The 13,681-nt window shown below is 42.4% G+C and overlaps 3 protein-coding genes across 3 annotated transcripts; 2 read left to right on the forward strand and 1 right to left on the reverse strand.

Annotated features, from left to right (window-relative positions):
• Positions 1 to 357: 357 nt before the first annotated feature.
• Positions 358 to 1,608, reverse strand: LOC135500143 (uncharacterized). The gene has a single exon (XM_064791390.1). The coding sequence runs from the start codon at positions 1,606 to 1,608 to the stop codon at positions 358 to 360; it is 1,251 nt and encodes a 416-aa protein (XP_064647460.1).
• A 1,673-nt stretch (positions 1,609 to 3,281) lies between these two features.
• Positions 3,282 to 6,363, forward strand: LOC135500144 (uncharacterized). The gene is made up of 2 exons (XM_064791392.1): positions 3,282 to 5,175; positions 6,236 to 6,363. Exons 1-2 carry the CDS (start codon positions 3,282 to 3,284, stop codon positions 6,361 to 6,363), a joined length of 2,022 nt encoding a protein of 673 aa, XP_064647462.1.
• Positions 6,364 to 9,862: 3,499 nt separating this feature from the next.
• Positions 9,863 to 13,471, forward strand: LOC135500761 (uncharacterized). Its single transcript, XM_064792411.1, has 3 exons — positions 9,863 to 9,889; positions 10,082 to 13,040; positions 13,221 to 13,471. The coding sequence occupies exons 1-3, from the start codon at positions 9,863 to 9,865 to the stop codon at positions 13,469 to 13,471; spliced, it is 3,237 nt and encodes a 1,078-aa protein (XP_064648481.1).
• Positions 13,472 to 13,681: the final 210 nt, after the last annotated feature.

The raw sequence follows: 13,681 nt of genomic DNA on the forward strand, positions 1-13,681 counted from the left end.
GACGAAACCCATGCCAGTGCTGTGCCAGTAACACCCATAGCAGCAAGTCTCTGAAGTAGTCTGGAATGGTCCACAGTGTCAAATGCGGCGCTCATATCGAGTAATACAAGGAGTACACACTTCTTTTCATCAAGTGCATGAATTATGTCATTGTGTACTCGCAATAGTGCCGTTTCAACACTGTGAAGTGGTTTGTAAGCAGATTGAAACTTGTCAAGAGCACCGTTTTCAGCAATATGGCTTGATAACTGATTGCAAACCACCCTCTCCAAAACCTTTGAAAGGAAGGACAGGTTAGAGACAGGCCTGTAGTTTTTGAGTGTGTCAGCATCTAAGGATGGCTTCTTAATCAAGGGATTAAGAATAGCTCGTTTGAAAGAGCTTGGCACCATGCCACTTTCCAATGACTATCTTGACAATCAGGCGCATAATGTCTCCTGGTAGGCACTTCCTAAGCAAAGATGTTGGGAGTGGGTCTAATGCACACTGTATTGGTTTCATGTCACTAATGAGTTTGAGTAGCCCGTGTTCAGTTACAGGCTTAAATACATCAAGGTATGAAGTCAGTGAATAATGTTCATCTAATGATTCATTCGAAACTGACGCTGGAAACTTGTCTCTGATGAGTTGCACCTTCTCACTGAAAAATGAACTGAACCGTTCAGCAAGTTCAGAAGAACACTCATGACTAGGCAGAGTAACAGACCCCCTTCCATACAGAAGTGATTTAACAGTCTTGAAAGTCTCTGTAGTTGGTGAATTGAGAAGACGAGCTGAAAAATGTTCCACCTTGGCAGCTTCGATCATTTTGTCAACATTACGAGCTTGACTCTTCCATACCTGCCGATCAACGGTGAGTTTACTCCGGCGGTATTTTCTCTCGAGCTTGCGCTCCAGCTTCCTGGCAAGAATGATATCATCGTTGAACCAGGGGACGTTGGGTCGCACATGCACAAGTTTCGACTTGGCAGGTGCATGCTTGTCTAGAAGGGAAGCAAGCAATCGATCATAGCTATCAACGAGTGACTCGAGATCGGAAGACAAATCTAAGCCTTGAACACCATCAGAAACATCAGAAGCAAAAGATTTGATGTCAATTGATTTGACCTTCCGGTATCTAATAGTTTTAACAGGCAATGGCGGCTTGGCCATGTTGACCGTGAACGACACTGCATAGTGATCGGAGATGCTGGCATCTGATACATGAATGTTGGACACAGATGCATCACCGACCCTTGAAATAACAGCATCTAACAAGTGGCCCTTGTCATGGGTTGATTTGTCAACGTGCTGTAGAAGATGATGATGTGCAAGAATGTCAGTGAATCTCAACGTGTCTGGGTGGTCAGTTTTTTCAAGATGAAAGTTAAAGTCTCCAGTGAGAATCAACTTGTCATGTGGCGTCTTTAAGGATATAACACTAATTAACGTATCGAACTCCTCAAAGAAAATTCCACGGTTTGAGTCGGCACTTGGTCCTTTCTCCGGCCTATAAACCAAGAGAAGCGAATACACACGAGTGTTCCAAGTAATCCTTGCTTGAAGACATTCAAAACTTTTCGGCCACGACACGGATTTCACAGTGCATTCCAGAGATGACCTGAACATTATACCAACTCCGCCTCCTCGTCTCCCAGGCCGTGGAACATGTCTAAAAGTATATCCATCAATGTTAATGGCAGCAACTGAAGCCGTATCAGTATTGGTAAGCCATGTTTCTGTTATCAACAGATGGAAGGAGGAAAATGATAGATTGATTCCAGTGATGAGACAAGAACGCTGCCCCTGATGAACTTCTAAAGGTCATCCATTGTAATTGTTCAGCAGGATGCACATCTGCCCGATGCAGTTGCAGACGCTATGGACTTCCTTGCACTACGGCATGTGGCCCTTGCCAAACTGAAAACTGTGACAATCCTAACAACAACAAAGAAATTGAGGAGGATGAGGAGGAGACTGACAATTAAAGACCTAAACATATTCTATGGACCAAGGTGATAAGTGGTTTCTTGAATTGGTTTCAAGACAATACAAATCCCAGGGTGGAACCCGCGTGTGTTATAGGCGCTGCTTCCCCCTTGGCGATCATCTTGTTTGGATGCCATAGTGAATTTCTTGATAATGCAATAGCCATGTGTGATCCAAAAAAGTCTTAATGTGTTCCTTACCCCCAATAACCTGGGGATAGACACCAAGATTGTCAAATTTGATTGACAAATAACTGAGTAATGGCTAAAAACAAGTGTCGGCCGCCATTTTCGGACGCCATATTGGATTTCTATGATATGTAATTGTCCAATTTCATTTTCTTTTGTATCATTGCATTCCTTGACCCCCAAAACATATGGATAGACAACAAAATCATCAAATTTGAGTGACTAATAACTGAGTTATGGCCATTGAGAGGTTTTGGCGGCCATCTTGGACGCCATCTTGAAAATGACCCTTTTCCGGGGGTTGGATTTTGGTAGACTTTTAGTATGTTATAAAGCACATCAAAACCTAACAGAATCAGTTGAAAAACCTTTTGTTGCAATTTTTTTGGGGTCAAACTGTATATTGACCCGACTACCTTCCCTAGTCAAGGGTGTTTTGACTTCCACAGGACGTCGACCCTTGTGCAAGAAGTTGTTAGGGCCGGTAAAAAAATTAACATAGGCAGTGTATCGCCTTGCGATGACTTAGAGAAATGCAAGTGCGGTAAGGTTATTAAACGGTTTGATATTGACAATCCCCACATTTGCGGGGAAAAATGGTGCAAGCTCTGCGAGCGCATGACGGAGCCGGGGCACAGGTGTTATATGCAGCCGGCGAATGGTGCTGATCTGTCGGTTGAGCAAAGGCTCATTATTTTGCTTGAAAAGCGGCTTAGGGATGGTACAGTCGGTGATGATGTTGAAGATATTCATCACCAACTTGAAGAATTATATCTTGCTGTAGAGCGAGAGGCAGAAGAAGAAGAGAAGTCTGAGAAGAAGTAGAAAAAAAAGTCATGCTATGTATTGTTTGATTACGAAGCTATGTTCGACGATAGCGGTAAGCATGTGCCTAATCTGATTGTGGCTCACAGCGTTTGCAAGAAATGTTTTTCAAAAAAAGACTTTTGTAAAAAGGGTGAGTGCAAACAACATGTGTTCAGAGGAGAGAAGTGTAATGACGATTTTTGCGAATGGTTGTTAAATAAATCGGGGGTTGCGATTTGTCATAACTTTAAAGGTTACGACAGTTATTTCATTCTCGACTATCTGCACCAAAATGCCTATGCACCCACTTTTTTCCCAATGGCCCTCAGGAAGCTTCCCGATGCCTTTGGCATCGTTGAGGCGCGCAAGGGTTATTTTCCATTTCTATTTAATACGCCCGCGAACCAGGAGTACACGGGACCGTACCCCGCCCTTGAGTACTACGACCCTGGTGGAATGCAACCGAAGGATCGTGAAGCTTTCCTGCGCTGGTATGAAAACCATAAAGACGGCCATTTCGATCTTCAGGAGGAGCTTCTTTCCTACTGCATATCCGATGTGGAAGTGCTAAGAAGGGCTTGCGGTAAATTTAGGAATTTATTTCTAACAGTTACAGGCAATGGCAAGCTGGAGGCCGGGATCGACCCTTTCAAAACTTGTCTGACGATCGCCTCCGCCTGCAACCTGGTGTACAGGTCGAATTTCCTGCAGGAGGAAGCAATCGCCATAATCCCGCTGCAAGGATATGCGCCGAAGGATAAGTGTTCGGTTAAGGCCATTAAATGGCTGAAATGGGTAAGTCACTCGCGCGGTGTTGCTATCCAGCATGCACGGAACGGCGGTGAGAAATCCATTGGTCGGTTAAAAGTTGACGGCTTTGCCGGTAACACGGTGTTTGAATTTTATGGATGTCTATTCCACGGGTGTGAACGGTGTTTTCGGTTCCGGCAGCTGGTTTCCCCTTTTGTGGATATGACGATGTACGAGTTGAAGATGCGTACCGTCGAGCGTGAGGAGGAGTTGGCAAAACGCGGTTTCCAGTTGGAAACAATTTGGGAGTGTGAATACGAGCGCCAGCTAAAAACAAATCCTGAAATGGCCGAGTACATTTCAAAGTTAGATATTGTCGACCCGCTGGAGCCCCGCGACGCGTTTTACGGAGGTCGGACAAATGCGGCACGTCTCTATTATGAGGCAGGTGTTGGTGAAAGTGTTAAGTATGTGGACGTGTGCTCACCTTATCCGTGGGTAAACAAATACTGTAAGTACCCCACTGGTCATCCGGAAATACTCACGGATAATTTGAGTACAGATGTTTCAAAATATGAAGGTTTGATGAAGTGCGTTGTGTTACCACCGCGTTACTTATTTCACCCTGTCTTACCCTACAGAAGCAATGGTAAATTACTGTTCCCTCTGTGTAGCACCTGCGCTGACACCCTTCAGCAGGCCGAGTGCAACCACTCGGCTGAGGAGCGTGCCCTTCACGGGACGTGGGTTTCAGTGGAGTTGCACAAAGCTATTGAAATGGGTTATGTGGTGGTGGCTGTGCACGAAGTCTGGCACTTCAAAAAGACCTCCACAACCCTTTTTAAGGAGTACATCAATACGTTTTTGCAGCTGAAGCAGCAGGCCTCGGACTGGCCCCGCGGCTGCGCCTCTGAGGAGGCCCGCCAGGAATATTTGCGAAATTATGAGGAGCATGAAGGGATCGCCCTTGATCCTAAGGCCATTGAACACAACCCGGGGATGCGGTCATTAGCGAAGACAATGCTTAACGGATTTTGGGGAAAACTGGGTCAGCGCTCTAACCTTGGGCAGACAATCTACGTGAAAGACCCGGATGTACTCATAAATTTGCTCCTGGACCCCGCATCCCGAATAAGCGATGTGTATTTTGTAAATAATGAAATGGTCAGGGTTCAGTACACCACCATGGATGCCTTCGTTGAGCCGCTGAAAACTGCCAACATTGCTATAGCCTGCTACACCACTGCGCATGCGCGGCTGAAATTATTTAGCATCCTAGAACCGCTAGGTGATAGAGTACTCTATTATGATACGGATAGTTGCATATATATTCACCGAGAGGATCAGTGGAACCCTGAATGTGGTCGTTATCTAGGCGATCTCACCGATGAATTGGATGGGGATAGCATTAATATATTTGTTTCTGGGGGCCCCAAGAACTATGCATATAAAACGGTTCAAGGTAAGTTATCCTGCAAGGTGAAAGGGTTTACACTGAGCCATGCCGCGTCTCAGAAAGTCAATTTCCGCAGCATGGCTGACATGGTCAAAACAGCATCGACAGAGAGGGTGGGGATCACATACCCCAATAAAATTATTAAGAACAAAGATGGCACAATATGTTCAGTCGAACAAACAAAGCACTACAGGCTTGTGTATAACAAGCGAAGGCTTATTGAAGACTACAGGACGCTGCCATATGGGTATTGATAAATAAGTGAGTAAGTAAGTAAATTCATTTCCCCACTCACCTGTTGATCATATTTTATTGTGTGATCCTTCAATGGCTCATCTTTACCTGTTGCTCATGTTTTATTTTGAAACATCATGAACTACGCTTTTATCCTCCAGGTTTTGTTTTTTTATCCTCCATTGTTTTATTCCGTGATTTATTTAACAACCACTCGCAGAAATCATCCATTCTTTCACTATGCTTCAGCCTGTGAACATTGTTCTCACTGCAAAATTAAATTATGAATTCAATTTGGCAACTTTGGCCACCACTATGTCGAATATTGTGTATAATCCACGCGTATTTAGTGCTGCGATATTGAAATCTAGAAAGATTTCCTCAACTTGTCTTTTATTTAGAAATGGTAATGTGGTTTGTTGTGGTGCCAGGACCGAAGTCATGGCCCGCCGATCTGTACGCAAGTGGGGTAGAATGATTCAGAAATTGGGTCACAAGGTCAGACTGAGTCATGTAAAGTTGCAAACTATGACTCTCACCTATAGCATCGGTCGTCGAATTAGTCTAATTGATTTCTGTGCTTTGCAAGAATGTGTGTCATATGAACAAGAAATATTTCCGGCTGCAATGGTAAAAATGTGTAATATGAATTTTGCCATTTTTGGCAGCGGTAAGGTGATCATAAGCGGTGTCAAAGTTATAAAAGATGCGGAAAGCACTTTTTTACCTATCCTTTTGAATATGCAATTATCTGGTGTATGAATGTTTAACAGCCTTGAGTCAATGGAGGCTGTGTTGAAAAGCATTTATTATGACTCTTCGCACCCTGCAGGTTTTGGGAGTGTGCAGAAACTTTACAACGCCGTAAAGCATCGGGGTATAACTATATCGAATGTAAAGAAGTGGTTAAAACAAGAGGTCCAAGGTCCTGGCCCTCAGCTGGATGACCTAATAACATAGGACTGAGGGTATAAAGTAGTAAATATCGGCTTTATACTACTGTTTGAAGTTCAAGAGAACACGTTATACCACTAAAATTTCCAATGCAGAGCTGCCAGCTGGATGAAATATGATTGAACTAATCAGCCATGGTATGTAAATATTACAGGAGGCAACGGAAGATATCCCTAGTTTAGTATGTTGTATCGGTAGCTTTACAGAAAAGAAGTGTCAGAGAGGATGAGACTTCTCCATGGACAACTGTGGTATGTCCAGGCTGGGTTGTACAGCACAAGGATACAAAATGCTGTCTGTAATTGAGAGGTATCCTGATTTAACAGAGATCAAAATAAATAGAAATTACCAGTTTGGGACTAACACCACGGTCTTTTTTTTTAATAGGGTAGAGATTACAGGAGTCAACAAAATTAATTTTATTGAGAGAAATTGACCTGTCCTGCAGGTGATTGGAATTTACAATACAAATGGTCGTTTTTCATGACATTGTGCTCTACTGCATATCCCTAGTGAGTCGATCTGGAACCAATCTATCCTTGGCGCAGACAGGTTCAAATTGGCTATATCTTAAATAGATTGAATTGCGATGAAAATCTAATGCAATAAAGGAGCAATATCGAAGAGACAAATTAATCAAACCAATTGTCCACAGACTCGGACCCTGAAATGGCGTGATGTATGCGTGCATATAAAAGTATATCAATTGGTTCGATAAAGATGATGAGGCAATGTCAATATGCCTTGTTCCTTCAGCAATATGCCCCTTCTTATACGGAGAAGAAGGAGAACCCAGATAGGCCTTCACATGTCGGCTTCCAAATGGCTCGAACCAACTGTACTATCACTACTATAAATTTAAAATGCGTGCTCCTCCTACATGTAGCAATGTCTCGGCCAAAAAGGCACTTAGTCGACAGGCAAGTTAGAAGTTCAGCACCGTGAGCAGCTCCTTGGTAAGGCCATGTCAGGTTCCGCGCGCCTCTTCAGATACATCAAGTATTGAAAGCTGTGGTGAGCTGAGCACATAAAAAGACCATGGTCACCTTAATTTGAAAATCCCTTCATAATCAAGGGCTACCTCTGACTAAAACAGCACAATAGACCACCAATTTGACCCCAGCTCCTAACTGCGGGAAAACCCAAGTCCAGCAACCAAAAGTACCAAAAATACATTTTTGTTTACATTTCATTTGAACTGCACACATGCGTTTGTTTACAATTTCATTTCCCGTGAAATCCCGAAAATCAGGTGACCTGCAATCGTGGATTGAAAATAACATTAACCTGGGTTCAGCAGGTCAGCAGGTATACCGGCTGTTCCAATCATCCCCCTACAGCCAGCTGTTCAAAAGGTAATGTTATTCACCCAACAGGGAGTGCAGGTAATTGATTAAGCCCCTGCATAACTTAACAGCAACGCCAATGGCTTGGCTTCTGGTAAGGAGAATTGACAGTTTTTTTATGTGAGTAACATTATTGTGTTGCTTAAAACGTCTACTTTTTACTCATGTAAGAATCGTAGTACTAATAATAACTTCAACTTATTTTCCGGTTATGATAACACAACACGCATCTTCATGATCATGATCTTTCTCAAACAAACCGAATGACCTAATCGCCTTGGACGCACAACCTAACCACAAATCAATCCGCCCCGACGATCGACACATCCATTCCATTCGAGAAAACTCAATAAAGTTTGATAAATAAACCAGAACTGAGATTTCACAGGAGCACCTGTGAATTCATGACTCCAGGATTGTTTTGAGGGCGATATCGTAAGAGTTGGTCTTGAGTATGGGGACCTGTGAAGGTCCGTGTGAGGCACCTGGGGAGAGAAGACTAGTTGAACGATGGGATCTGACGCGGACACTACTATTGATCTCATTATATGAATACCATTTAATTACAAACAAGTGAAAACAGATCATATCATATTCCTTGGCATAAATTAAAATAGGAGTGCGGGAACAAGGTTTTTTAGCAGGAGGAAAGCGAGAACAGTTTGCGCCGTCGTATTCCGATTTGACTGGTTAGTGGTGAAATCTGCTTTTAATTCTGCAAATTAACATATTCGTTTTACTAGTTCTAGCGTTGTCTGAATTAAAGATGCTTTCCCAATGCTTGACTGGTCTGGCAAGAGGCATTGCCAGGAAAACGTGACGTCATTTTGGCCATTCTTCTTACCGCACGCCCTCCCTCTCCGTAAAACTTCCTGACATGGTGTGAAGTGGGAGGGCGCACAATGGGAACCACACTGCCGCGATGTTAATATAGCAACCGCGACGTAGCGTGTATCGCACTGTAGTCAGCTGTGTGTATTTGAGCATGTTAGAAGAGCCGCGAGAGTTTGCTATGCGTAAATGATTTTGGTTCCGTAAATTATCATTCAATGTGCTTAAAATCATATGTATGAAATAAAGTCGATAATATACTTTCATATCATATTTGGTTTGATGAATTATTCCGCTCGTAGCAGTTACAATCGCAAGCTGAACTTGCGTCATCGGTTTGTTTACATCTCGAAGACGCCATTTTCAACGATCCGGTCCCGTAGAACCGGGATGTCCCGCACACCAAATTTCGATTGAAAATGCGAGGGGCTCCTGATGTACCAATAGAGATGAAATCTTCCATCCAATCAGAATAAGGTATGACATTAACTCCGGCGCAATTGCGAAAATGATCGGCTGCTCGAAAGCGGAGCAATAATGATGTGAACAAAATGTTAAAAAAATCTATTAAATCTTGCGAGAGACTCAAACGCAGTTACCTGCCATCAAAATAGAGATTCCATATTTTAAAATGACACCCTGATCATAAAAATTGGTAAAGATTTACCCCCTCGATTAACTGGATGAAATATCCCTTCCGCACAAATTCTAAGTCCTAACTATTGAGCATTCCCGAACATTCCCAATGACGTCACGCTCCATGACGATGTGTTGTCACATGATCTCTAGCGACGCGCTGATTGGCAGTGACGTCGTAAATTTCTATATTTAGCACCTCGTGGCCACTTCGTTGCATGACATGTGCTCATGTTGACAAGTTAATTGGGTTTCGTTTTCATTGCGTTTGAGGGCGGGAAATTCAATTTATGAGATGGTTCTACTTTTTAAACCATTAATTCAATTCTCCACACCTTTGATGCTTTTGATGAATCTTTTAGAGGGTTCTTAGTGTTACAATTAAATGATTTCCAAATGCCATCTATTAAATGAATTGAGTATTGACCCTTTCTGAGCCAATACCAGATGTGATTAACCCACTATTTATTAAAACATTACTTGATCATATTTACTGGTATGGTGTACAATATTTTCATTATCACTTCTCCTAGTGTGCATTAAATAAGTTGAGCATTAATTGACCCTTTCTGGGCCAATATGTAATTAATGTAGGAGAACATTACTATATAATTAGAATGATTCTTGAAATAAAACTGGATCACTTGCCCTTTGGTTACACCATCTTGTACCAGCTTAGGCAGGTTAACATGATGGCAGTTGGGCTTCAGGTTCAGCTTGTGAGATTGCCTTACATAAGGAGGCTAGTCTCTCCATTGACTTGGTTCAATGGATAGATTCCCAGGTCATAATTGTGGCAGTGGAATTCCAGGCTGTATCCGGTGATCCATTTAACTAAGGGAAATGAGTGAAAACAAGCTCAGTGCTTATATTGTTTAACTTTAATAAACAGTTTACCTATTACCTTTCAGACTTCCATTTGTGTTCTGTTGATGGTTGCTGAGAAAATGGAAAAGACCTACCTCGGAGCTCATACTGAGGCTGCAAAGATCACCATTGAGGATCTTCATAGCAGTGACCTTCAGCCTATGGATCTTGACCACTTCACTATGGGGCTTTTATTTGAACTATACAAGTATGTTAAAGTGAAGGGTTTACTCACAAAAGTATTCATTAAGTGGTTTGAGAAACTTTGTCCTTTGGCCAACAGAGGCCAGGCAGACTTAGAGAAAGTGCGGAAAAGGGTAGATCTTTTATTTCAAAAAAGGAAAACTTTGCTCAGTAAAAAGCAGAAAGAAAAAGCAAATGAACTAGATGATACATTCTTTGATTTCCGGACTGTCAGGAAAGTAGATGTTTATGTTGATGCAGGTGGTGGTGATGATGGTCTGGACAATCATTCACAGCCAGACATCGAGGAAGTTTCCTTTGTATCCGATGTTAACACGGTTGATGTAGGGGAAGTACAACTGCCAGATATAACACACAGAGCCGTCAGAGGTCATGGACATACGGAGCTAGAACCAATGAAGCAAAAAAATGAACTGACCTTTGAAATAATTCAAAAGCAACGCAGAATTCGTACACTAGAAACAAAAATATCAACACTAAAGGAGGACTACAACAAAATAAAGAAAATAGTGGGTCACTTCAATCCTCGGAATGTAAGAAAAAGAGACAAGTTAGCGAAAACTAGGGCTGAACAGTTTAAGATAACCTCTAAAGAACTTCGTGAAAAAGATGATGAAATTGCAGGACTCACTGTAAAGTTAGAGCAACTGACAGAAGACGGGGCCCTTGCTCATCAGCAGTTTTTAAATGACCAAATAAATGCTGTAGGACAGTTGAAAAACAAACTAATCAAAGCACGTAAATCCAGAAACCATTTCAAACGGAAGGTAGCAATATTGAAATCAAACAGAACATTGGGCCTACACAGCACAGAAACTAACACACAACTGAAAAAAAAATTGAAGGAAAAAGATGATCAGATAATGTACCTTGAATCAGTCCACGATCCTGAGCACGAGACATTTCCTGACTTGAAGGATAAGTCTGGTTGTTACAGTGAAAATGTTCGAATGTGTGTAATGGAGTTGACTGGCTTAGAGGTGGCAAATGACAAAGTACCACAGGTTATCATCTGTGTGAGCCAATACATTGCAGGTCGACACCTTCAAAAAGCTGATGTCCCAAATCCTTCTACTGTACGAGCCATATCAGATGAAGGTCAATATGTAGCCAAACGCTTTATTGCGGAGCAGCTCAAGGAGAGTACGAATTGGGGTTTGTGCAAAGATGGAACGACTCGTAAAAAAAGGAAAATTTTGGACACTTCCATCACTCTGAGTTCCGGAGATATCATTAGCCTTGGTTTTACCAGAGTGGCCCACGAGACAGGCGAGGCTATTGCTGGTACCTCAAAGGACGCTTTAACGGAAATAGCTGAAATGCAGGCACATGATGACACTGGTCTGACATCAGAATCCTTTATTGAGGAGCATGGACTAAAAAAACTTAGCTATTTCATGAGTGACAGAGCCGCTAATGAGAAAAAGAGCAATAGACTTCTTAATGAATGGAAGCAGGAGACATTACAAACGGATGAGGACCAGCAGACTGTCCACAGTTTTCACTGCAGTGTGCATGTGCTCTTGGGGTTTCATTCCAATACAGTTGCAGCACTGAAGCCTCTTGAAGCTGAAATTTCAGAAGAACTTGGTCATGGCCTTGGAATGAAAGGAAAGGACATGTTCAAAGACTGGAAATCCAAACCTGCGGTTGAGCGGATAGCACTGTCAGCATCCCAAATATTCGGGCCAGAGGGGGACTACCTTGGGTTGCGTGACAAATGGGAGGCACACTGTCAACATGAGAATATAAAATCCTGTATTGAAAGCTACAAGGACAACCGATTTAATGGACTATTCGCAGTAGCAGCACAAATTGTTGCCCATCGCTCAGACTTCATCAAGGTTTTGGAAGCTGTTGAAAAGCCTAACAAGAAACTTCAAGCCGTTCTTGCTGATCTGAAATGTGACATTATTGTGACGCTCCTCCACGCCCTTGGGATAATCTTTGTAAAAGTCACCAGGCCGTATTGGATTCTCACTGGCACTAAGAAAGGAGAGAGTGTGAAATATCTTGAACTTTATAAGGTGATTCAGCCCTTGAGAAATTTGCTTCACAGATGTTCTACGGACCCTTCAGTGCTACTAGGTGATGCGAATCTTCTTGACTCTCTCCCAGTTGAACAGGATTTTCTGTTTGACAGAGTTTTCAAAGTGCCTGAGGGACAGCACGACCTTGTGTGTAGAGTACTGAAATTGATCTGTGCTGCATTCGTGAAGACCATCGATAAACAGTTAGCAGACTTTCTACCGGAAGGATTGTATGGTTCTGAACCCTCAGAGATAGATCTACAGCGGACATCATTTGCTCATGTCAATAACCTGGGATGTGAGCACCATTTTGGAGACTATGACTCGAGTATCAGGCGTCGCCCAAATGCTTCTCTGCACTACCACAGTAGTGTGGAAATCCTGAAAAGAAACAGATGTGCAATTAGAGTGTGGCTTAAAAATCTGTCAGAAAAACATAGGAAGAAAATCTGGAAAGCTGCAAGAAAACATGGCAAAAAACTTCGCGCAAAACACAAGGAACAAGAAACGTCTGTCAAAATTCAGATTCATGATGAACTGTTCAAAGCAAAGAAACTTGAGAAAAAAATTGCAAAGAGACTTGTAAAGAAGGCAGCAGCTACACGTGCACGAAAGAAAGGGACAACTGCTCAGAAACAGACACTTAATAAACAAACCAAGACTAAGACCAAGCGTACCAAGAGAGCAATTCAATGCCCAGAGCCACCAACTGAAGAATTCAAACTGAATCAATGGATTGCAGTAGCCTATGTAGAAAATTGGTATCCAGGTAAGTTGTCAGATTTACATTTAAGATATTTTTAGATGAATGTGAAGATAGTTAGATACACTGTACTAGTTTAGATGAAGACATTGAATCACAAGAAAACTGGTCTTGAGCTGACATTGATTTATTCTCGGATCCTATTCACTCAGTTGATGTTCAGATATCTCCTGCTTATCTTTTCAGGATGCATAGAAAAAGTCAGCTCCAAAGACGGTGTGACAGCCAACTTCTTGAAACCTGCAGGGAAGGTCGGAGAATTTGTAAGACCTGCAAACCCAGATATAGCTGACGTCATCCGAGCTGATGTTCTTGCAATAGGCTCCTCCTGCATACCAGAACCCACTGCAGGGGGAAGGAGGTGGAGGATCCCATTCCCAAGTGCATCTAAAATCCAGCAGGCATATATAGGCCTTAAGACCTACAGAAAGTGGTAGCTTTCTGTAGGTCATCATGTAGAGACTGATGAGAATTAATGATTGTAAGTTTTTGCTAGCAGTTCTCCGTGGCTCTTCTAATACACAAATGCGCTACAGCTGACAGTATTTTGAATTTCAGAGGATAGCCATCTTGTCTTTTACTTTGAGCAGTTAAAACAGCAAGAAGATCATTCTGCTTTAGAAATGCTTCAAAATGATATATCACAC

Source organism: Lineus longissimus, chromosome 16 (genome assembly GCF_910592395.1).
Source record: "Lineus longissimus chromosome 16, tnLinLong1.2, whole genome shotgun sequence".
NCBI lineage: Eukaryota > Metazoa > Nemertea > Pilidiophora > Heteronemertea > Lineidae > Lineus > Lineus longissimus.

What these genes read in the sequence shown, in the direction of transcription:
- LOC135500143 (XM_064791390.1), bottom strand. Translation starts at nt 1,608, where the DNA reads ATGTTCAGGTCATCTCTGGAATGCACTGTGAAATCCGTGTCGTGGCCG.
- LOC135500144 (XM_064791392.1), top strand. Translation starts at nt 3,282, where the DNA reads ATGGCCCTCAGGAAGCTTCCCGATGCCTTTGGCATCGTTGAGGCGCGC. An exon ending in TGCATATAAAACGGTTCAAG is followed by an intron (nt 5,176 to 6,235) that starts GTAAGTTATCCT and finishes CGCACCCTGCAG; the next exon opens with GTTTTGGGAGTGTGCAGAAA.
- LOC135500761 (XM_064792411.1), top strand. Translation starts at nt 9,863, where the DNA reads ATGGCAGTTGGGCTTCAGGTTCAGCTT. An exon ending in TTGGGCTTCAGGTTCAGCTT is followed by an intron (nt 9,890 to 10,081) that starts GTGAGATTGCCT and finishes ATTACCTTTCAG; the next exon opens with ACTTCCATTTGTGTTCTGTT. An exon ending in TGTAGAAAATTGGTATCCAG is followed by an intron (nt 13,041 to 13,220) that starts GTAAGTTGTCAG and finishes TTATCTTTTCAG; the next exon opens with GATGCATAGAAAAAGTCAGC.